We start from the raw sequence: 23,657 nt of genomic DNA, 5'->3' as shown, positions 1-23,657 counted from the left end.
TGTACTGGTTTCTGGTGTTGTGGTTGTAGGAATTATTTTTGTAGTTGTTGTAATTGTTTTTGGTGTGGTAGTGGTGGTAGGAATGGTTAGTGCAGCTGTTGCAATGTTTTCGGTTGTTGTGGTGGAAGGAATGGTGGGTTTAGTTGTTGTAATGGTTTCTGTTGTTGTGGTTGTGGTAGGCATGGTTAGTCTAGTTGTTGTAATGGTCTCTGGTGTAGTTGTGGTGGTAGGAATTATTTTTGTAGCTGTTGTAATTGTTTCTGGTTTTGTGGTGGTGGAAGAAATGGTTGGTGTACTTGTTGTAATGTTCTCGGGTGTTGTGGTGAGATTTGGAATGGTTGTGCGATTAGTTGTTAAGGATTCTGGTTTTGTGGTTGCAGCAGTAATGGGTGGTTTTATGGTTGGTGTAAATATGGCTTCCGGTGTTGTAATGATGGGAGGAATAGTAGATGTGCTTGTTGTCATTGTTTCTTGTGCTGTGGTTGTAATACGATTTGTTGTTGTAATGTTTTCTGCCGTTGTGGTGGTTGTAGGAATGGTTGGTGTAAGTGTTGAAATGGTCTCTGGTGTAGTTGTGTTGGTAGGAATTATTTGAGTAGTTGTTGTAATTGTTTCTTGTGTTGTGGTTGTAGGAATTATTTTTGTAGTTGTTGTAATTGTTTTTGGTGTTGTGGTTGTGGGAGGAATGGTTGGTGTAGCTGTCGCAATGTTTTCGGTTGTTGTGGTGGAAGGAATGGTTGGTTTAGTTGTTGTAATGGTTTCTGGTGTTGTGGTTGTAGGAATTATTTTTGTAGTTGTTGTAATTGTTTTTGGTGTGGTGGTGGTGGTGGTAGGAATGGTTGGTGCAGCTGTTGCAATGTTTTCGGTTGTTGTGGTGGAAGGAATGGTGGGTTTAGTTGTTGTAATGGTTTCTGTTGTTGTGGTTGTGGTAGGCATGGTTAGTGTAGTTGTTGTAATGGTCTCTGGTGTAGTTGTGGTGGTAGGAATTATTTTTGTAGCTGTTGTAATTGTTTCTGGTTTTGTGGTGGTGGAAGAAATGGTTGGTGTACTTGTTGTAATGTTCTCGAATGTTGTGGTGAGATTTGGAATGGTTGTGCGATTAGTTGTTAAGGATTCTGGTTTTGTGGTTGCAGCAGTAATGGGTGGTTTTATGGTTGGTGTAAAGATGGCTTCCGGTGTTGTAATGATGGGAGGAATAGTAGATGTGCTTGTTGTCATTGTTTCTTGTGCTGTGGTTGTAATACGATTTGTTGTTGTAATGTTTTCTGTCGTTGTGGTGGTTGTAGGAATGGTTGGTGTAAGTGTTGAAATGGTCTCCGGTGTAGTTGTGGTGGTAGGAATTATTTGAGTAGTTGTTGTAATTGTTTCTTGTGTTGTGGTTGTAGGAATTATTTTTGTAGTTGTTGTAATTGTTTTTGGTGTTGTGGTTGTGGGAGGAATGGTTGGTGTAGCTGTCGCAATGTTTTCGGTTGTTGTGGTGGAAGGAATGGTTGGTTTAGTTGTTGTACTGGTTTCTGGTGTTGTGGTTGTAGGAATTATTTTTGTAGTTGTTGTAATTGTTTTTGGTGTGGTGGTGGTGGTGGTAGGAATGGTTGGTGCAGCTGTTGCAATGTTTTCGGTTGTTGTGGTGGAAGGAATGGTGGGTTTAGTTGTTGTAATGGTTTCTGTTGTTGTGGTTGTGGTAGGCATGGTTAGTGTAGTTGTTGTAATGGTCTCTGGTGTAGTTGTGGTGGTAGGAATTATTTTTGTAGCTGTTGTAATTGTTTCTGGTTTTGTGGTGGTGGAAGAAATGGTTGGTGTACTTGTTGTAATGTTCTCGAATGTTGTGGTGAGATTTGGAATGGTTGTGCGATTAGTTGTTAAGGATTCTGGTTTTGTGGTTGCAGCAGTAATGGGTGGTTTTATGGTTGGTGTAAAGATGGCTTCCGGTGTTGTAATGATGGGAGGAATAGTAGATGTGCTTGTTGTCATTGTTTCTTGTGCTGTGGTTGTAATACGATTTGTTGTTGTAATGTTTTCTGTCGTTGTGGTGGTTGTAGGAATGGTTGGTGTAAGTGTTGAAATGGTCTCTGGCGTAGTTGTGGTGGTAGGAATTATTTGAGTAGTTGTTGTAATTGTTTCTTGTGTTGTGGTTGTAGGGATTATTTTTGTAGTTGTTGTAATTGTTTTTGGTGTTGTGGTTGTGGGAGGAATGGTTGGTGTAGCTGTCGCAATGTTTTCGGTTGTTGTGGTGGAAGGAATGGTTGGTTTAGTTGTTGTACTGGTTTCTGGTGTTGTGGTTGTAGGAATTATTTTTGTAGTTGTTGTAATTGTTTTTGGTGTGGTGGTGGTGGTAGGAATGGTTGGTGCAGCTGTTGCAATGTTTTCGGTTGTTGTGGTGGAAGGAATGGTGGGTTTAGTTGTTGTAATGGTTTTAATTGTTGTGGTTGAAGTAGGCATGGTTAGTTTAGTTGTTGTAATGGTCTCTGGTGTAGTTGTGGTGGTAGGAATTATTTTTGTAGCTGTTGTAATTGTTTCTGGTTTTGTGGTGGTGGAAGAAATGGTTGGTGTACTTGCTGTAATGTTCTCGGGTGTTGTGGTGAGATTTGGAATGGTTGTGCGATTAGTTGTTAAGGATTCTGGTTTTGTGGTTGCAGCAGTAATGGGTGGTTTTATGGTTGGTGTAAAGATGGCTTCCGGTGTTGTAATGATGGGAGGAATAGTAGATGTGCTTGTTGTCATTGTTTTTTGTGCTGTGGTTGTAATACGATTTGTTGTTGTAATGTTTTCTGCCGTTGTGGTGGTTGTAGGAATGGTTGTTGTAAGTGTTGAAATGGTCTCTGGTGTAGTTGTGGTGGTAGGAATTATTTGAGTATTTGTTGTAATTGTTTCTTGTGTTGTGGTTTTAGGAATTATTTTTGTAGTTGTTGTAATTGTTTTTGGTGTGGTGGTGGTGGTAGAAATGGTTGGTGCAGCTGTTGCAATGTTTTCGGTTGTTGTGGTGGAAGGAATGGTGGGTTTAGTTGTTGTAATGGTTTCTGTTGTTGTGGTTGTGGTAGGCATGGTTAGTCTAGTTGTTGTAATGGTCTCTGGTGTAGTTGTGGTGGTAGGAATTATTTTTGTAGCTGTTGTAATTGTTTCTGGTTTTGTGGTGGTGGAAGAAATGGTTGGTGTACTTGTTGTAATGTTCTCGGGTGTTGTGGTGAGATTTGGAATGGTTGTGCGATAAGTTGTTAAGGATTCTGGTTTTGTGGTTGCAGCAGTAATTGGTGGTTTTATGGTTGGTGTAAAGATGGCTTCCGGTGTTGTAATGGTGGGAGGAATAGTAGATGTGCTTGTTGTCATTGTTTTTTGTGCTGTGGTTGTAATACGATTTGTTGTTGTAATGTTTTCTGCCGTTGTGGTGGTTGTAGGAATGGTTGGTGTAAGTGTTGAAATGGTCTCTGGTGTAGTTGTGGTGGTAGGAATTATTTGAGTAGTTGTTGTAATTGTTTCTTGTGTTGTGGTTGTAGGGATTATTTTTGTAGTTGTTGTAATTGTTTTTGGTGTTGTGGTTGTGGGAGGAATGGTTGGTGTAGCTGTCGCAATGTTTTCGGTTGTTGTGGTGGAAGGAAAGGTTGGTTTAGTTGTTGTACTGGTTTCTGGTGTTGTGGTTGTAGGAATTATTTTTATAGTTGTTGTAATTAATTTTGGTGTGGTGGTGGTGGTAGAAATGGTTGGTGCAGCTGTTGCAATGTTTTCGGTTGTTGTGGTGAAAGGAATGGTGGGTTTAGTTGTTGTAATGGTTTTAATTGTTGTGGTTGTGGTAGGCATGGTTAGTCTAGTTGTTGTAATGGTCTCTGGTGTAGTTGTGGTGGTAGGAATTATTTTTGTAGCTGTTGTAATTGTTTCTGGTTTTGTGGTGGTGGAAGAAATGGTTGGTGTACTTGCTGTAATGTTCTCGGGTGTTGTGGTGAGATTTGGAAAGGTTGTGCGATTAGTTGTTAAGGATTCTGGTTTTGTGGTTGCAGCAGTAATGGGTGGTTTTATGGTTGGTGTAAAGATGGCTTCCGGTGTTGTAATGATAGGAGGAATAGTAGATGTGCTTGTTGTCATTGTTTCTTGTGCTGTGGTTGTAATACGATTTGTTGTTGTAATGTTTTCTGCCGTTGTGGTGGTTGTAGGAATGGTTGGTGTAAGTGTTGAAATGGTCTCTGGTGTAGTTGTGGTGGTAGGAATAATTTGAGTAGTTGTTGTAATTGTTTCTTGTGTTGTGGTTTTAGGAATTATTTTTGTAATTGTTGTAATTGTTTTTGGTGTTGTGGTTGTGGGAGGAATGGTTGGTGTAGCTGTCGCAATGTTTTCGGTTGTTGTGGTGGAAGGAATGGTTGGTTTAGTTGTTGTACTGGTTTCTGGTGTTGTGGTTGTAGGAATTATTTTTGTAGTTGTTGTAATTGTTTTTGGTGTGGTGGTGGTGGTAGGAATGGTTGGTGCAGCTGTTGCAATGTTTTCGGTTGTTGTGGTGGAAGAAATGGTGGGTTTAGTTGTTGTAATGGTTTCTGTTGTTGTGGTTGTGGTGGTAGGAATTATTTTTGTAGCTGTTGTAATTGTTTCTGGTTTTGTGGTGGTGGAAGAAATGGTTGGTGTACTTGTTGTAATGTTCTCGGGTGTTGTGGTGAGATTTGGAATGGTTGTGCGATTAGTTGTTAAGGATTCTGGTTTTGTGGTTGCAGCAGTAATGGGTGGTTTTATGGTTGGTGTAAAGATGGCTTCCGGTGTTGTAATGATGGGAGGAATAGTAGATGTGCTTGTTGTCATTGTTTCTTGTGCTGTGGTTGTAATACGATTTGTTGTTGTAATGTTTTCTGCCGTTGTGGTGGTTGTAGGAATAATTGGTGTAAGTGTTGAAATGGTCTCTGGTGTAGTTGTGGTGGTAGGAATTATTTTTGTAGCTGTTGTAATTGTTTTTGGTTTTGTGGTGGTGGAAGAAATGGTTGGTGTACTTGTTGTAATGTTCTCGGGTGTTGTGGTGAGATTTGGAATGGTTGTGCGATTAGTTGTTAAGGATTCTGGTTTTGTGGTTGCAGCAGTAATGGGTGGTTTTATGGTTGGTGTAAAGATGGCTTCCGGTGTTGTAATGGTGGGAGGAATAGTAGATGTGCTTGTTGTCATTGTTTTTTGTGCTGTGGTTGTAATACGATTTGTTGTTGTAATGTTTTCTGCCGTTGTGGTGGTTGTAGGAATGGTTGGTGTAAGTGTTGAAATGGTCTCTGGTGTAGTTGTGGTGGTAGGAATTATTTGAGTAGTTGTTGTAATTGTTTCTTGTGTTGTGGTTGTAGGGATTATTTTTGTAGTTGTTGTAATTGTTTTTGGTGTTGTGGTTGTGGGAGGAATGGTTGGTGTAGCTGTCGCAATGTTTTCGGTTGTTGTGGTGGAAGGAAAGGTTGGTTTAGTTGTTGTACTGGTTTCTGGTGTTGTGGTTGTAGGAATTATTTTTATAGTTGTTGTAATTAATTTTGGTGTGGTGGTGGTGGTAGAAATGGTTGGTGCAGCTGTTGCAATGTTTTCGGTTGTTGTGGTGAAAGGAATGGTGGGTTTAGTTGTTGTAATGGTTTTAATTGTTGTGGTTGTGGTAGGCATGGTTAGTCTAGTTGTTGTAATGGTCTCTGGTGTAGTTGTGGTGGTAGGAATTATTTTTGTAGCTGTTGTAATTGTTTCTGGTTTTGTGGTGGTGGAAGAAATGGTTGGTGTACTTGCTGTAATGTTCTCGGGTGTTGTGGTGAGATTTGGAAAGGTTGTGCGATTAGTTGTTAAGGATTCTGGTTTTGTGGTTGCAGCAGTAATGGGTGGTTTTATGGTTGGTGTAAAGATGGCTTCCGGTGTTGTAATGATAGGAGGAATAGTAGATGTGCTTGTTGTCATTGTTTCTTGTGCTGTGGTTGTAATACGATTTGTTGTTGTAATGTTTTCTGCCGTTGTGGTGGTTGTAGGAATGGTTGGTGTAAGTGTTGAAATGGTCTCTGGTGTAGTTGTGGTGGTAGGAATAATTTGAGTAGTTGTTGTAATTGTTTCTTGTGTTGTGGTTTTAGGAATTATTTTTGTAATTGTTGTAATTGTTTTTGGTGTTGTGGTTGTGGGAGGAATGGTTGGTGTAGCTGTCGCAATGTTTTCGGTTGTTGTGGTGGAAGGAATGGTTGGTTTAGTTGTTGTACTGGTTTCTGGTGTTGTGGTTGTAGGAATTATTTTTGTAGTTGTTGTAATTGTTTTTGGTGTGGTGGTGGTGGTAGGAATGGTTGGTGCAGCTGTTGCAATGTTTTCGGTTGTTGTGGTGGAAGAAATGGTGGGTTTAGTTGTTGTAATGGTTTCTGTTGTTGTGGTTGTGGTGGTAGGAATTATTTTTGTAGCTGTTGTAATTGTTTCTGGTTTTGTGGTGGTGGAAGAAATGGTTGGTGTACTTGTTGTAATTTTCTCGGGTGTTGTGGTGAGATTTGGAATGGTTGTGCGATTAGTTGTTAAGGATTCTGGTTTTGTGGTTGCAGCAGTAATGGGTGGTTTTATGGTTGGTGTAAAGATGGCTTCCGGTGTTGTAATGATGGGAGGAATAGTAGATGTGCTTGTTGTCATTGTTTCTTGTGCTGTGGTTGTAATAAGATTTGTTGTTGTAATGTTTTCTGCCGTTGTGGTGGTTGTAGGAATGGTTGGTGTAAGTGTTGAAATGGTCTCTGGTGTAGTTGTGGTGGTAGGAATTATTTGAGTAGTTGTTGTAATTGTTTCTTGTGTTGTGGTTGTAGGAATTATTTTTGTAGTTGTTGTAATTGTTTTTGGTGTGGTGGTGGTGGGAGGAATGGTTGGTGCAGCTGTTGCAATGTTTTCGGTTGTTGTGGTGGAAGGAATGGTGGGTTTAGTTGTTGTAATGGTTTCTGTTGTTGTGGTTGCGGTAGGCATGGTTAGTGTAGTTGTTGTAATGGTCTCTGATGTAGTTGTGGTGGTAGGAATTATTTTTGTAGCTGTTGTAATTGTTTCTGGTTTTGTGGTGGTGGAAGAAATGGTTGGTGTACTTGTTGTAATGTTCTCGGGTGTTGTGGTGAGATTTGGAATGGTTGTGCGATTAGTTGTTAAGGATTCTGGTTTTGTGGTTGCAGCAGTAATGGGTGGTTTTATGGTTGGTGTAAAGATGGCTTCCGGTGTTGTAATGATGGGAGGAATAGTAGATGTGCTTGTTGTCATTGTTTCTTGTGCTGTGGTTGTAATACGATTTGTTGTTGTAATGTTTTCTGCCGTTGTGGTGGTTGTAGGAATGGTTGGTGTAAGTGTTGAAATGGTCTCTGGTGTAGTTGTGGTGGTAGGAATTATTTGAGTAGTTGTTGTAATTGTTTCTTGTGTTGTGGTTGTAGGAATTATTTTTGTAGTTGTTGTAATTGTTTTTGGTGTTGTGGTTGTGGGAGGAATGGTTGGTGTAGCTGTCGCAATGTTTTCGGTTGTTGTGGTGGAAGGAATGGTTGGTTTAGTTGTTGTACTGGTTTTTGGTGTTGTGGTTGTAGGAATTATTTTTGTAGTTGTTGTAATTGTTTTTGGTGTGGTGGTGGTGGTGGTAGGAATGGTTGGTGCAGCTGTTGCAATGTTTTCGGTTGTTGTGGTGGAAGGAATGGTGGGTTTAGTTGTTGTAATGGTTTCTGTTGTTGTGGTTGTGGTAGGCATGGTTAGTCTAGTTGTTGCAATGGTCTCTGGTGTAGTTGTGGTGGTAGGAATTATTTTTGTAGCTGTTGTAATTGTTTCTGGTTTTGTGGTGGTGGAAGAAATGGTTGGTGTACTTGTTGTAATGTTCTCGAATGTTGTGGTGAGATTTGGAATGGTTGTGCGATTAGTTGTTAAGGATTCTGGTTTTGTGGTTGCAGCAGTAATGGGTGGTTTTATGGTTGGTGTAAAGATGGCTTCCGGTGTTGTAATGATGGGAGGAATAGTAGATGTGCTTGTTGTCATTGTTTCTTGTGCTGTGGTTGTAATACGATTTGTTGTTGTAATGTTTTCTGTCGTTGTGGTGGTTGTAGGAATGGTTGGTGTAAGTGTTGAAATGGTCTCTGGCGTAGTTGTGGTGGTAGGAATTATTTGAGTAGTTGTTGTAATTGTTTCTTGTGTTGTGGTTGTAGGGATTTTTTTTTGTAGTTGTTGTAATTGTTTTTGGTGTTGTTGTTGTGGGAGGAATGGTTGGTGTAGCTGTCGCAATGTTTTCGGTTGTTGTGGTGGAAGGAATGGTTGGTTTAGTTGTTGTACTGGTTTCTGGTGTTGTGGTTGTAGGAATTATTTTTGTAGTTGTTGTAATTGTTTTTGGTGTGGTGGTGGTGGCAGGAATGGTTGGTGCAGCTGTTGCAATGTTTTCGGTTGTTGTGGTGGAAGGAATGGTGGGTTTAGTTGTTGTAATGGTTTCTGTTGTTGTGGTTGTGGTAGGCATGATAAGTCTAGTTGTTGTAATGGTCTCTGGTGTAGTTGTGGTGGTAGGAATTATTTTTGTAGCTGTTGTAATTGTTTCTGGTTTTGTGGTGGTGAAAGAAATCGTTGGTGTACTTGTTGTAATGTTCTCGGGTGTTGTGGTGAGATTTGGAATGGTTGTGCGATTAGTTGTTAAGGATTCTGGTTTTGTGGTTGCAGCAGTAATGGGTGGTTTTATGGTTGGTGTAAAGATGGCTTCCGGTGTTGTAATGATAGGAGGAATAGTAGATGTGCTTGTTGTCATTGTTTCTTGTGCTGTGGTTGTAATACGATTTGTTGTTGTAATGTTTTCTGCCGTTGTGGTGGTTGTAGGAATGGTTGGTGTAAGTGTTGAAATGGTCTCTGGTGTAGTTGTGGTGGTAGGAATAATTTGAGTAGTTGTTGTAATTGTTTCTTGTGTTGTGGTTTTAGGAATTATTTTTGTAATTGTTGTAATTGTTTTTGGTGTTGTGGTTGTGGGAGAAATGGTTGGTGTAGCTGTCGCAATGTTTTCGGTTGTTGTGGTGGAAGGAATGGTTGGTTTAGTTGTTGTACTGGTTTCTGGTGTTGTGGTTGTAGGAATTATTTTTGTAGTTGTTGTAATTGTTTTTGGTGTGGTGGTGGTGGTAGGAATGGTTGGTGCAGCTGTTGCAATGTTTTCGGTTGTTGTGGTGGAAGAAATGGTGGGTTTAGTTGTTGTAATGGTTTCTGTTGTTGTGGTTGTGGTGGTAGGAATTATTTTTGTAGCTGTTGTAATTGTTTCTGGTTTTGTGGTGGTGGAAGAAATGGTTGGTGTACTTGTTGTAATGTTCTCGGGTGTTGTGATAAGATTTGGAATGGTTGTGCGATTAGTTGTTAAGGATTCTGGTTTTGTGGTTGCAGCAGTAATGGGTGGTTTTATGGTTGGTGTAAAGATGGCTTCCGGTGTTGTAATGATGGGAAGAATAGTAGATGTGCTTGTTGTCATTGTTTCTTGTGCTGTGGTTGTAATAAGATTTGTTGTTGTAATGTTTTCTGCCGTTGTGGTGGTTGTAGGAATGGTTGGTGTAAGTGTTGAAATGGTCTCTGGTGTAGTTGTGGTGGTAGGAATTATTTGAGTAGTTGTTGTAATTGTTTCTTGTGTTGTGGTTGTAGGAATTATTTTTGTAGTTGTTGTAATTGTTTTTGGTGTGGTGGTGGTGGGAGGAATGGTTGGTGCAGCTGTTGCAATGTTTTCGGTTGTTGTGGTGGAAGGAATGGTGGGTTTAGTTGTTGTAATGGTTTCTGTTGTTGTGGTTGCGGTAGGCATGGTTAGTGTAGTTGTTGTAATGGTCTCTGGTGTAGTTGTGGTGGTAAGAATTATTTTTGTAGCTGTTGTAATTGTTTCTGGTTTTGTGGTGGTTGAAGAAATGGTTGGTGTACTTGTTGTAATGTTCTCGGGTGTTGTGGTGAGATTTGGAATGGTTGTGCGATTAGTTGTTAAGGATTCTGGTTTTGTGGTTGCAGCCGTAATGGGTGGTTTTATGGTTGGTGTAAAGATGGCTTCCGGTGTTGTAATGATGGGAGGAATAGTAGATGTGCTTGTTGTCATTGCTTCTTGTGCTGTGGTTGTAATACGATTTGTTGTTGTAATGTTTTCTGCCGTTGTGGTGGTTGTAGGAATGGTTGGTGTAAGTGTTGAAATGGTCTCTGGTGTAGTTGTGGTGGTAGGAATTATTTGAGTAGTTGTTGTAATTGTTTCTTGTGTTGTGGTTGTAGGAATTATTTTTGTAGTTGTTGTAATTGTTTTTGGTGTTGTGGTTGTGGGAGGAATGGTTGGTGTAGCTGTCGCAATGTATTCGGATGTTGTGGTGGAAGGAATGGTTGGTTTAGTTGTTGTACTGGTTTTTGGTGTTGTGGTTGTAGGAATTATTTTTGTAGTTGTTGTAATTGTTTTTGGTGTGGTGGTGGTGGTGGTAGGAATGGTTGGTGCAGCTGTTGCAATGTTTTCGGTTGTTGTGGTGGAAGGAATGGTGGGTTTAGTTGTTGTAATGGTTTCTGTTGTTGTGGTTGTGGTAGGCATGGTTAGTCTAGTTGTTGCAATGGTCTCTGGTGTAGTTGTGGTGGTAGGAATTATTTTTGTAGCTGTTGTAATTGTTTCTGGTTTTGTGGTGGTGGAAGAAATGGTTGGTGTACTTGTTGTAATGTTCTCGAATGTTGTGGTGAGATTTGGAATGGTTGTGCGATTAGTTGATAAGGATTCTGGTTTTGTGGTTGCAGCAGTAATGGGTGGTTTTATGGTTGGTGTAAAGATGGCTTCCGGTGTTGTAATGATGGGAGGAATAGTAGATGTGCTTGTTGTCATTGTTTCTTGTGCTGTGGTTGTAATACGATTTGTTGTTGTAATGTTTTCTGTCGTTGTGGTGGTTGTAGGAATGGTTGGTGTAAGTGTTGAAATGGTCTCTGGCGTAGTTGTGGTGGTAGGAATTATTTGAGTAGTTGTTGTAATTGTTTCTTGTGTTGTGGTTGTAGGGATTATTTTTGTAGTTGTTGTAATTGTTTTTGGTGTTGTGGTTGTGGGAGGAATGGTTGGTGTAGCTGTCGCAATGTTTTCGGTTGTTGTGGTGGAAGGAATGGTTGGTTTAGTTGTTGTACTGGTTTCTGGTGTTGTGGTTGTAGGAATTATTTTTGTAGTTGTTGTAATTGTTTTTGGTGTGGTGGTGGTGGTAGGAATGGTTGGTGCAGCTGTTGCAATGTTTTCGGTTGTTGTGGTGGAAGGAATGGTGGGTTTAGTTGTTGTAATGGTTTTAATTGTTGTGGTTGAAGTAGGCATGGTTAGTCTAGTTGTTGTAATGGTCTCTGGTGTAGTTGTGGTGGTAGGAATTATTTTTGTAGCTGTTGTAATTGTTTCTGGTTTTGTGGTGGTGGAAGAAATGGTTGGTGTACTTGCTGTAATGTTCTCGGGTGTTGTGGTGAGATTTGGAATGGTTGTGCGATTAGTTGTTAAGGATTCTGGTTTTGTGGTTGCAGCAGTAATGGGTGGTTTTATGGTTGGTGTAAAGATGACTTCCGGTGTTGTAATGATGGGAGGAATAGTAGATGTGCTTGTTGTCATTGTTTCTTGTGCTGTGGTTGTAATACGATTTGTTGTTGTAATGTTTTCTGCCGTTGTGGTGGTTGTAGGAATGGTTGGTGTAAGTGTTGAAATGGTCTCTGGTGTAGTTGTGGTGGCAGGAATTATTTGAGTAGTTGTTGTAATTGTTTCTTGTGTTGTGGTTGTAGGAATATATTTTGTAGTTGTTGTAATTGTTTTTGGTGTTGTGGTTGTGGGAGGAATGGTTGGTGTAGCTGTCGCAATGTTTTCGGTTGTTGTGGTGGAAGGAATGGTTGGTTTAGTTGTTGAACTGGTTTCTGGTGTTGTGGTTGTAGGAATTTTTTTTATAGTTGTTGTAATTAATTTTGTTGTGGTAGTGGTGGTAGGAATGGTTTGTGCAGCTGTTGCAATGTTTTCGGTTGTGGTTGTGGAAGGAATGGTGGGTTTAGTTGTTGTAATGGTTTCTGTTGTTGTGGTTGTGGTAGGCATAGTTAGTCTAGTTGTTGTAATGGTCTCTGGTGTAGTTGTGGTGGTAGGAATTATTTTTGTAGCTGTTGTAATTGTTTCTGGTTTTGTGGTGGTGGAAGAAATGGTTGGTGTACTTGTTGTAATGTTCTCGGGTGTTGTGATGAGATTTGGAATGGTTGTGCGATTAGTTGTTAAGGATTCTGATTTTGTGGTTGCAGCAGTAATGGGTGGTTTTATGGTTGGTGTAAAGATGGCTTCCGGTGTTGTAATGATGGGAGGAATAGTAGATGTGCTTGTTGTCATTGTTTCTTGTGCTGTGGTTGTAATACGATTTGTTGTTGTAATGTTTTCTGCCGTTGTAGTTTTTTTAGGAATGGTTGGTGTAAGTGTTGAAATGGTCTCTGGTGTAGTTGTGGTGGTAGGAATTATTTGAGTAGTTGTTGTAATTGTTTCTTGTGTTGTGGTTGTAGGAATTATTTTTGTAGTTGTTGTAATTAATTTTGTTGTGGTGGTGGTGGTAGGAATGGTTGGTGCAGCTGTTGCAATGTTTTCGGTTGTTGGGGTGGAAGGAATGGTGGGTTTGGTTGTTGTAATGGTTTCTATTGTTGTGGTTGTGGTAGGCATGGTTAGTCTAGTTGTTGTAATGGTCTCTGGTGTAGTTGTGGTGGTAGGCATTATTTTTGTAGCTGTTGTAATTGTTTCTGGTTTTGTGGTGGTGGAAGAAATGGTTGGTGTACTTGTTGTAATGTTCTCGGGTGTTGTGATAAGATTTGGAATGGTTGTGCGATTAGTTGTTAAGGATTCTGGTTTTGTGGTTGCAGCGGTAATGGGTGGTTTTATGGTTGGTGTAAAGATGGCTTCCGGTGTTGTAATGATGGGAGGAATAGTAGATGTGCTTGTTGTCATTGTTTCTTGTGCTGTGGTTGTAATACGATTTGTTGTTGTAATGTTTTCTGCCGTTGTGGTGGTTGTAGGAATGGTTGGTGTAAGTGTTGAAATGGTCTCTGGCGTAGTTGTGGTGGTAGGAATTATTTGAGTAGTTGTTGTAATTGTTTCTTGTGTTGTGGTTGTAGGAATTGTTTTTGTAGTTGTTGTAATTGTTTTTGGTGTTGTGGTTGTGGGAGGAATGGTTGGTGTAGCTGTCGCAATGTTTTCGGTTGTTGTGGTGGAAGGAATGGTTGGTTTAGTTGTTGTACTGGTTTCTGGTGTTGTGGTTATAGGAATTATTTTTGTAGTTGTTGTAATTTTTTTTGGTGTGGTGGGTGTGGTAGGAATGGTTGGTGCAGCTTTTGCAATGTTTTCGGATGTTGTGGTGGAAGGAATGGTGGGTTTAGTTGTTGTAATGTTTTCGGTTGTGGTTCTGGTAGGCATGGTTAGTCTAGTTGTTGTAATGGTCTCTGGTGTAGTTGTGGTGGTAGGAATTATTTTTGTAGCTGTTGTAATTGTTTCTGGTTTTGTGGTGGTGGAAGAAATGGTTGGTGTACTTGTTGTAATGTTCTCGGGTGTTGTGGTGAGATTTGGAATGGTTGTGCGATTAGTTGTTAAGGATTCTGGTTTTGTGGTTGCAGCAGTAATGGGTGGTTTTATGGTTGGTGTAAATATGGCTTCCGGTGTTGTAATGATGGGAGGAATAGTAGATGTGCTTGTTGTCATTGTTTCTTGTGCTGTGGTTGTAATACGATTTGTTGTTGTAATGTTTTCTGCCGTTGTGGTGGTTGTAGGAATGGTTGGTGTAAGTGTTGAAATGGTCTCTGGTGTAGTTGTGGTGGTAGGAATTATTTGAGTAGTTGTTGTAATTGTTTCTTGTGTTGTGGTTGTAGGAATTATTTTTGTAGTTGTTGTAATTAATTTTGTTGTGGTGGTGGTGGTAGGAATGGTTGGTGCAGCTGTTGCAATGTTTTCGGTTGTTGGGGTGGAAGGAATGGTGGGTTTGGTTGTTGTAATGGTTTCTATTGTTGTGGTTGTGGTAGGCATGGTTAGTCTAGTTGTTGTAATGGTCTCTGGTGTAGTTGTGGTGGTAGGAATTATTTTTGTAGCTGTTGTAATTGTTTCTGGTTTTGTGGTGGTGGAAGAAATGGTTGGTGTACTTGTTGTAATGTTCTCGGGTGTTGTGATAAGATTTGGAATGGTTGTGCGATTAGTTGTTAAGGATTCTGGTTTTGTGGTTGCAGCGGTAATGGGTGGTTTTATGGTTGGTGTAAAGATGGCTTCCGGTGTTGTAATGATGGGAGGAATAGTAGATGTGCTTGTTGTCATTGTTTCTTGTGCTGTGGTTGTAATACGATTTGTTGTTGTAATGTTTTCTGCCGTTGTGGTGGTTGTAGGAATGGTTGGTGTAAGTGTTGAAATGGTCTCTGGCGTAGTTGTGGTGGTAGGAATTATTTGAGTAGTTGTTGTAATTGTTTCTTGTGTTGTGGTTGTAGGAATTGTTTTTGTAGTTGTTGTAATTGTTTTTGGTGTTGTGGTTGTGGGAGGAATGGTTGGTGTAGCTGTCGCAATGTTTTCGGTTGTTGTGGTGGAAGGAATGGTTGGTTTAGTTGTTGTACTGGTTTCTGGTGTTGTGGTTATAGGAATTATTTTTGTAGTTGTTGTAATTTTTTTTGGTGTGGTGGGTGTGGTAGGAATGGTTGGTGCAGCTTTTGCAATGTTTTCGGATGTTGTGGTGGAAGGAATGGTGGGTTTAGTTGTTGTAATGTTTTCGGTTGTGGTTCTGGTAGGCATGGTTAGTCTAGTTGTTGTAATGGTCTCTGGTGTAGTTGTGGTGGTAGGAATTATTTTTGTAGCTGTTGTAATTGTTTCTGGTTTTGTGGTGGTGGAAGAAATGGTTGGTGTACTTGTTGTAATGTTCTCGGGTGTTGTGGTGAGATTTGGAATGGTTGTGCGATTAGTTGTTAAGGATTCTGGTTTTGTGGTTGCAGCAGTAATGGGTGGTTTTATGGTTGGTGTAAAGATGGCTTCCGGTGTTGTAATGATGGGAGGAATAGTAGATGTGCTTGTTGTCATTGTTTCTTGTGCTGTGGTTGTAATACGATTTGTTGTTGTAATGTTTTCTGCCGTTGTGGTGGTTGTAGGAATGGTTGGTGTAAGTGTTGAAATGGTCTCTGGTGTAGTTGTGGTGGTAGGAATTATTTGAGTAGTTGTTGTAATTGTTTCTTGTGTTGTGGTTGTAGGAATTATTTTTGTAGTTGTTGTAATTAATTTTGTTGTGGTGGTGGTGGTAGGAATGGTTGGTGCAGCTGTTGCAATGTTTTCGGTTGTTGGGGTGGAAGGAATGGTGGGTTTGGTTGTTGTAATGGTTTCTATTGTTGTGGTTGTGGTAGGCATGGTTAGTCTAGTTGTTGTAATGGTCTCTGGTGTAGTTGTGGTGGTAGGAATTATTTTTGTAGCTGTTGTAATTGTTTCTGGTTTTGTGGTGGTGGAAGAAATGGTTGGTGTACTTGTTGTAATGTTCTCGGGTGTTGTGATAAGATTTGGAATGGTTGTGCGATTAGTTGTTAAGGATTCTGGTTTTGTGGTTGCAGCGGTAATGGGTGGTTTTATGGTTGGTGTAAAGATGGCTTCCGGTGTTGTAATGATGGGAGGAATAGTAGATGTGCTTGTTGTCATTGTTTCTTGTGCTGTGGTTGTAATACGATTTGTTCTTGTAATGTTTTCTGCCGTTGTGGTGGTTGTAGGAATGGTTGGTGTAAGTGTTGAAATGGTCTCTGGCGTAGTTGTGGTGGTAGGAATTATTTGAGTAGTTGTTGTAATTGTTTCTTGTGTTGTGGTTGTAGGAATTGTTTTTGTAGTTGTTGTAATTGTTTTTGGTGTTGTGGTTGTGGGAGGAATGGTTGGTGTAGCTGTCGCAATGTTTTCGGTTGTTGTGGTGGAAGGAATGGTTGGTTTAGTTGTTGTACTGGTTTCTGGTGTTGTGGTTATAGGAATTATTTTTGTAGTTGTTGTAATTTTTTTTGGTGTGGTGGGTGTGGTAGGAATGGTTGGTGCAGCTTTTGCAATGTTTTCGGATGTTGTGGTGGAAGGAATGGTGGGTTTAGTTGTTGTAATGTTTTCGGTTGTGGTTCTGGTAGGCATGGTTAGTCTAGTTGTTGTAATGGTCTCTGGTGTAGTTGTGGTGGTAGGAATTATTTTTGTAGCTGTTGTAATTGTTTCTGGTTTTGTGGTGGTGGAAGAAATGGTTGGTGTACTTGTTGTAATGTTCTCGGGTGTTGTGGTGAGATTTGGAATGGTTGTGCGATTAGTTGTTAAGGATTCTGGTTTTGTGGTTGCAGCAGTAATGGGTGGTTTTATGGTTGGTGTAAAGATGGCTTCCGGTGTTGTAATGATGGGAGGAATAGTAGATGTGCTTGTTGTCATTGTTTCTTGTGCTGTGGTTGTAATACGATTTGTTGTTGTAATGTTTTCTGCCGTTGTGGTGGTTGTAGGAATGGTTGGTGTAAGTGTTGAAATGGTCTCTGGTGTAGTTGTGGTGGCAGGAATTATTTGAGTAGTTGTTGTAATTGTTTCTTGTGTTGTGGTTGTAGGAATTATTTTTGTAGTTGTTGTAATTGTTTTTGGTGTTGTGGTTGTGGGAGGAATGGTTGGTGTAGCTGTCGCAATGTTTTCGGTTGTTGTGGTGGAAGGAATGGTTGGTTTAGTTGTTGTACTGGTTTCTGGTGTTGTGGTTGTAGGAATTATTTTTGTAGTTGTTGTAATTGTTTTTGGTGTGGTGGTGGTGGTAGGAATGGTTGGTGCAGCTGTTGCAATGTTTTCGGTTGTTGTGGTGGAAGGAATGGTGGGTTTAGTTGTTGTAATGGTTTCTGTTGTTGTGGTTGTGGTAGGCATGGTTAGTCTAGTTGTTGTAATGGTCTCTGGTGTAGTTGTGGTGGTAGGAATTATATTTGTAGCTGTTGTAATTGTTTCTGGTTTTGTGGTGGTGGAAGAAATGATTGGTGTACTTGTTGTAATGTTCTCTGTAGTTGTGATTATATTTGGAATGGTTGTGTGATTAGTTGTTAAGGATTCTGGTTTTGTGGTTGCAGCAGTAATGGGTGGTTTTATGGTTGGTGTAAAGATGGCTTCCGGTGTTGTAATGATGGGAGGAATAGTAGATGTGCTTGTTGTCATTGTTTCTTGTGCTGTGGTTGTAATACGATTTGTTGTTGTAATGTTTTCTGCCGTTGTGGTTGTAGTAGGAATGGTTGGTGTAAGTGTTGGAATTGTCTCTGGTGTATATTTTTCTGGTGTTGTGGTTGTAGGAATTATTTTTGTAGTTGTTGTAATTGTTTTTGGTGTTGTGGTGGTGGTAGGAATAGTTGTTGTAGCTGTTGCAATGTATTTGGTTGTTGTGGTGGAAGGAATGGTTGGTTTAGTTGTTGTAATGTTTTCTGGTGTTGTGGTTGTAGTAGGCATGGTTAATCTAGTTGTTGTAATGGTCTCTCGTGTAGTTGTGGTGATAGGAATTATTTTTGTAGGTGTTGTAATTGTTGTGGTGATAGTAGGAATGCTTATTTTATTAGTTGTAATGGTTTCTGAGGTTTTGTTTGAGGCAGGAATGGTTAATGTGGTCGGTTTAAATATGGCTGCTGTTTTTGTAGTGGTGGTAGGAATAGTAGGTGTAGTTGTTGTAACTGTTTCTTGTGCTGTGGTTTTAATACGATTTGTGGTTTTAGCTGTTCTAATGTTTTGTGGTGTTGTGGTTATATTTGGAATGTTAGGTGTAGTTGTAGTAATATTTTCTGGTTTTGTGGTGGTAGTAAGAATTTTTTTTCTATTTGTAGAAATGTCTCGTGTTGTATTTGTTGTGGGTTTAGTAGGAGTGTTTATTGCAATGGTTTCTGGTGTTCTGGTTGTGGTCGGAATGGTTAAGTTGCTTTTCATTGGGTTTTTTGAAATTGTAGCTGGTGTATCAATGTTATTAGAGGTGGATAATTTTGGGTTTATGGTTGTGTACTTTGGGGTGGTGATGTTTATTGGGTGATTTCTAGTGGTTGCTGGTGTTGCGGTGGTATTCTTAGTGGATCGTTTTGGAGTGGTACTTGTGTAATTTAGGGTTGTGCTTTTTATTGGGATTTTTGTAGTGGTTGCTGTCGTTTTGTTATTAAAATTCGACAAGTTTTGGGAGATGGTTGTGTATTTTAAGGCTGTGCTGTTTATTAGGGGCTTTGTAGTTGTTGCTGGTATTGTGGTTTTTGTAGGAATGGTTGTTGTTTTGTTTGTGTATTTTAGTGTTGTGCTGTTTATTGGGTGTTTTGTAGTTGTGGATAATTTTGAATTTGTGGTTGTATATTTTAAAGTGGTTTTGTTTACTTTTTGTGTTGTAGTGTTTGCTGGATTTGTTGTGGTATTATAAGTAGATAGTTTTGGAGTAATGGTTGCGTTTTTTAGGTCTTTGTTGTTTATTGAGGGCTTTGTGGTTGTTGCTGGTGTTGTGGTAGGAATGATTGATGTTTTGGTTATGTTTTTTAGGGTGGTGCTGTTTAGTGTTGATGTGGTATTAGGAGTTGATAATTTTGACTTTGTAGTTGTGTATTTTTGGGTGGTTGTGCTTATTGGGTGTTTAGTTGTGGTGGTTGTTGGCGTGGTGATATATGTAGGAAGGTGAAACATAGCTGGTTTTGGGTTTATTGGTCGTAGTTGTGGTGGTGGTTGTAGCGGTTGTGGGTATGGTAGGTGTGGGTTTAGTAGGTGTGGGTTTAATAGGTGTGGGTTTAGTAGGTTTGGGTTTAGTAGGTGTGGGTTTAGTAGATGTGGGTTTAGTAGATGTGGGTTTAGTAGATTTGGGTTTAGTAGATGTGGGTTTAGTAAATTTGGGTTTATTAGTTTTGGGTTTAGTAGGTTTGGGTTTAGTAGGCGTGGGTTTAGTATATGTAGGTTTGATGGTTTTGGCTGTTGGTTAAATAGGTGTGGGTTTGATGGTTTTAGATGTGGATTAAGTAGGTATGGGTTTGATGATTTTGGTTGTGGGTTTGGCAGTGGTGCTTTTGGTTTGAACAGGTTAGGTAGCGGGTAGATGTAGCAGTCATGTAGTGGCGCTAGCAGCAGTAGAAAAACTGCCGTCAGACCGCCGACGCAGGCCATTATTGACGCTGAAATTGTTTGTGAGTTTTATGGACAATGATAAAAAATTTTTTGTTACTTGTTACATCTTGAGTAATCGTTATTTTTTAAACTTAAAATAGTTGACATAAATATCTTACAAATAGAAATATACGGAGCAAATAATCTACAATTTAAAAGTTCTTAACCCTTATGTACTTACAAGTTCTCTTTTCTATACAGATGTAGTTTTAGTACCTGTCACTCCTACATACACTATGTTTTGAACCTGCACACGTTTTAAAAATCCACTGCTTCTTTTAAGGACTAAGTTAGTGACCCGCATTTGATAATCTCTATTACTCTCATAGTTTCCTGTTCCATGAGAAAATAATATGGTAGAACACAAGATTTTAAGCAGCTTTATCCTTAACATGATAATAAATAATATGTCTCAGTTTCACCAGGGGCGTCGTCAGGGTTTTGATTGGGAGAAGGGCAGAGAATGCCAAGTTATATTCAAGCCTTTAGCATACATACATACATACACACATACATACATACATACAGACACACACACACACACACACACACACACACATATATATATATATATATATATATATATATATATATATATATATATATATACATAGCGAGAGGGAGGGAGTGAGAGAGAGAGAGAGAGAGAGAGAGAGAGAGACGACCTATAAGATTAAGCCGTCCTGATTTAACTGTATTGTTTAAGCAAAATCCTTGTACGATACTCGTTATATTCCAATATATATATATATATATATATATATATATATATATATATATATATATATATATATATATATATATATATATATATATATATTTATATATATTCTGATTGTAAAACTATTCAATGGCTACAGTGACCCAACGATATTTATATTGTAACATGCAACACGACTTGAACCAACAGCAGAATTGGGTTCAGTGTCCATTACGATACACCATGATTCAACCCTTTCTGGTATAATCGCCATTATGATAGTCAAACTTTACGTGAAACTTGTCAAAACAAGAGCCACTTTTATCTTATTTTGGACTCCAGGCAGTATCTGTGACATCCAAATTTTCTGTGAAGATAAGCCTTATTGTGTTTAGTCGTATTGTGTTTAGTCGTATTGTGTTTAGTCGTATTTTAATTAATCATATTGTGTTTAGTCGTATTTTTTAGTCGTATTGTGTTTAGCCGTATTGTGTTTATTCGTATTGTGTTTAGTCGTATTGTGTTTAGCCGTATTGTGTTTAGTCGTATTTTAATTAGTCGTATTGTGTATAGTCGTATTTTTAGTCGTACTGTGTTTAGTCGTATTTTGTTTAGTCGTATTGTGTTTAGTCGTATTGTGTTTATTTGTATTGTGTTTAGTCGTATTGTGTTTAGTCGTATTTTGTTTAGTCGTATTGTGTTTATTTGTATTGTGTTTAGTCGTATTGTGTTTAGTCGTATTTTTAGTCGTATTTTGTTTAGGGTGGCCGGAAAGAACCGCAACGGAAAAAAGCGCAACGGAAAAAAGCGCAAAACAAAAAGCGCAACGGAAAAAAGCGCAAAACAAAAAGCGCAACGGAAATAAGCGCACGCGGAAAAAAGCGCAAAGAGAAAAAAGCGCACACAGAAAAAAGCGCAAAGAGAAAAAAGCGCAAACGGAAAAAAAGCGCAAAGAGAAAAAAGCGCACACAGAAAAAAGCGCAAACAGAAAAAAGCGCAAACGGAAAAAAGCGCAAAGAGAAAAAAGCGCACACGGAAAAAAGCGCAAAGAGAAAAAAGCGCAAACAGAAAAAAGCGCAAAGAGAAAAAAGCGCACACAGAAAAAAGCGCAAACAGAAAAAAGCGCAAACGGAAAAAAGCGCAAACAGAAAAAAGCGCAAACGGAAAAAAGCGCAAACAGAAAAAAGCGCACACGGAAAAAAGCGCAAACGGAAAAAAGCGCAAACGGAAAAAAGCGCAAACAGAAAAAAGCGCAAACGGAAAAAAGCGCAAACAGAAAAAAGCACACACAGAAAAAAGCGCAAACAGAAAAAAGCGCAAACGGAAAAAAGCGCAAACAGAAAAAAGCGCAAACGGAAAAAAGCGCAAACAGAAAAAAGCGCACACGGAAAAAAGCGCAAACGGAAAAAAGCGCAAACGGAAAAAAGCGCAAACAGAAAAAAAGCGCAAACGGAAAAAAGCGCAAACAGAAAAAAGCGCACACAGAAAAAAGCGCAAACAGAAAAAAGCGCAAACGGAAAAAAGCGCACACAGAAAAAAGCGCAAACGGAAAAAAGCGCAAACAGAAAAAAGCGCACACGGAAAAAAGCGCAAACGGAAAAAAGCGCAAACGGAAAAAAGCGCAAACAGAAAAAAGCGCAAACGGAAAAAAGCGCAAACAGAAAAAAGCACACACAGAAAAAAGCGCAAACAGAAAAAAGCGCAAACGGAAAAAAGCGCAAACAGAAAAAAGCGCAAACGGAAAAAAGCGCAAACAGAAAAAAGCGCACACGGAAAAAAGCGCAAACGGAAAAAAGCGCAAACGGAAAAAAGCGCAAACAGAAAAAAAGCGCAAACGGAAAAAAGCGCAAACAGAAAAAAGCGCACACAGAAAAAAGCGCAAACAGAAAAAAGCGCAAACGGAAAAAAGCGCACACAGAAAAAAGCGCAAACGGAAAAAAGTGCAAACAGAAACAGAAAAATGCGCAACCAGAAAAAACACAACGAAAAATGTGCAAAAGAGAAATTTAGCACAAAGACCATATGGACTAGATGACACATTTATACATGACTGTTAGGGCTGCTGTGAGAGTGTCGTGTTTGATCACGTGATCTACTACCATTTAAAGCGTACCACTACCATCTGCATTCCCATCACCACGATACAGGCGATAATCACTTTACACAATGCCTATTATTTTCTTGGTCAATAATTATTCAACTACTATTCTCGTATAAACATAAAACTATCGACATTACACGAAGTATCTTTCACATTCTCCCTAGTCCGAACTACCTAGCTTGCATACTATAACAACCCGTTCCTATGGCAAAACTTCACTCTCTTTCATCCGCGTCATCAAACATGCATTCGTCATATCTCTCGTAACAACATTCATTCGCACCAAAATAACAATTTTGTATTTAATATTTTTTCACATCATGACGCACCTACCTACCTACCTACTACCCACCTACCCACCTACCTACCTACCTACCTAACTACCCACCTACCCACTTACCCACTTACCCGCCTACATACTTACCAAACTACCCACCAAAAAAGGATCGGCTAAGTTCGTAAGTTTCGTAAACTGTACTAGACATCATTTTTTTAATGAAAATTCATTGACATCATTGACATTTGTTACATATATGTTACATTTTGCGACAACCTTAATTAGTGCGTTGGGCTTGTATGAAAACTCACTTCGAACTAACTCAATTACATGCTAGGCGGGTAGGTGGGTAGGTGGGTAAGTGGGTAAGTGGGTAAGTGGGTAGGTGGGTAGGTGGGTAGTTAGGTAGGTAGGTAGGTAGGTGGGTAGGTGGGTAGTAGGTAGGTAGGTAGGTGCGTCATGATGTGAAAAAATATTAAATACAAAATTGTTATTTTGGTGCGAATGAATGTTGTTACGAGAGATATGACGAATGCATGTTTGATGACGCGGATGAAAGAGAGTGAAGTTTTGCCATAGGAACGGGTTGTTATAGTATGCAAGCTAGGTAGTTCGGACTAGGGAGAATGTGAAAGATACTTCGTGTAATGTCGATAGTTTTATGTTTATACGAGAATAGTAGTTGAATAATTATTGACCAAGAAAATAATAGGCATTGTGTAAAGTGATTATCGCCTGTATCGTGATGATGGGAATGCAGATGGTAGTGGTACGCTTTAAATGGTAGTAGATCACGTGATCAAACACGACACTCTCACAGCAGCCCTAACAGTCATGTATAAATGTGTCATCTAGTCCATATGGTCTTTGTGCTAAATTTCTCTTTTGCACATTTTTCGTTGTGTTTTTTCTGGTTGCGCATTTTTCTGTTTCTGTTTGCGCTTTTTTCCGTTTGCGCTTTTTTCTGTGTGCGCTTTTTTCCGTTTGCGCTTTTTTCCGTTTGCGCTTTTTTCTGTTTGCGCTTTTTTCTGTGTGCGCTTTTTTCTGTTTGCGCTTTTTTCCGTTTGCGCTTTTTTCTGTTTGCGCTTTTTTCCGTTTGCGCTTTTTTCCGTTTGCGCTTTTTTCCGTGTGCGCTTTTTTCTGTTTGCGCTTTTTTCCGTTTGCGCTTTTTTCTGTTTGCGCTTTTTTCCGTTTGCGCTTTTTTCTGTTTGCGCTTTTTTCTGTGTGCGCTTTTTTCTCTTTGCGCTTTTTTCTGTTTGCGCTTTTTTCTCTTTGCGCTTTTTTCCGTGTGCGCTTTTTTCTCTTTGCGCTTTTTTCCGTTTGCGCTTTTTTCTGTTTGCGCTTTTTTCTGTGTGCGCTTTTTTCTCTTTGCGCTTTTTTCCGTTTGCGCTTTTTTCTGTTTGCGCTTTTTTCTGTGTGCGCTTTTTTCTCTTTGCGCTTTTTTCCGTGTGCGCTTATTTCCGTTGCGCTTTTTGATTTGCGCTTTTTTCCGTTGCGCTTTTTTCCGTTGCGGTTCTTTCTGGGAACCTTTGTTTAGTCGTAATGTGTCTAGTCGTATTGTGTTTAGTCGTATTGTGTT

General features: G+C 39.5%; 2 protein-coding genes across 2 annotated transcripts; both read right to left on the bottom strand.

Moving 5' to 3' along the window:
• Nucleotides 1-969: 969 nt before the first annotated feature.
• On the bottom strand, nucleotides 970-5,130 carry LOC131951671 (integumentary mucin C.1-like; the record flags this gene model as incomplete). The annotated part of the gene is made up of 4 exons (XM_059314028.1): nucleotides 4,960-5,130; nucleotides 1,843-2,007; nucleotides 1,395-1,434; nucleotides 970-983 (listed from the first exon to the last, which is right to left on the bottom strand). Coding segments are annotated over exons 1-4 (390 nt in total), but the record flags the coding sequence as incomplete, so codon positions are not given.
• Nucleotides 5,131-11,967: 6,837 nt separating this feature from the next.
• LOC131951670 (salivary glue protein Sgs-3-like) lies at nucleotides 11,968-13,519 on the bottom strand (the record flags this gene model as incomplete). The annotated part of the gene is made up of 4 exons (XM_059314027.1): nucleotides 11,968-11,972; nucleotides 12,682-12,789; nucleotides 13,027-13,042; nucleotides 13,433-13,519. Coding segments are annotated over 4 exons (216 nt in total), but the record flags the coding sequence as incomplete, so codon positions are not given.
• Between the last annotated feature and the right edge of the window lie 10,138 nt (nucleotides 13,520-23,657).

The sequence above is a fragment of the Physella acuta genome, unplaced genomic scaffold (genome assembly GCF_028476545.2).
Source record: "Physella acuta isolate Inbredline_101_S28 unplaced genomic scaffold, ASM2847654v3 ptg000820l, whole genome shotgun sequence".
NCBI classification, from domain to species: domain Eukaryota; kingdom Metazoa; phylum Mollusca; class Gastropoda; family Physidae; genus Physella; species Physella acuta.
This window is presented reverse-complemented; position numbering and strand designations above follow the sequence as displayed.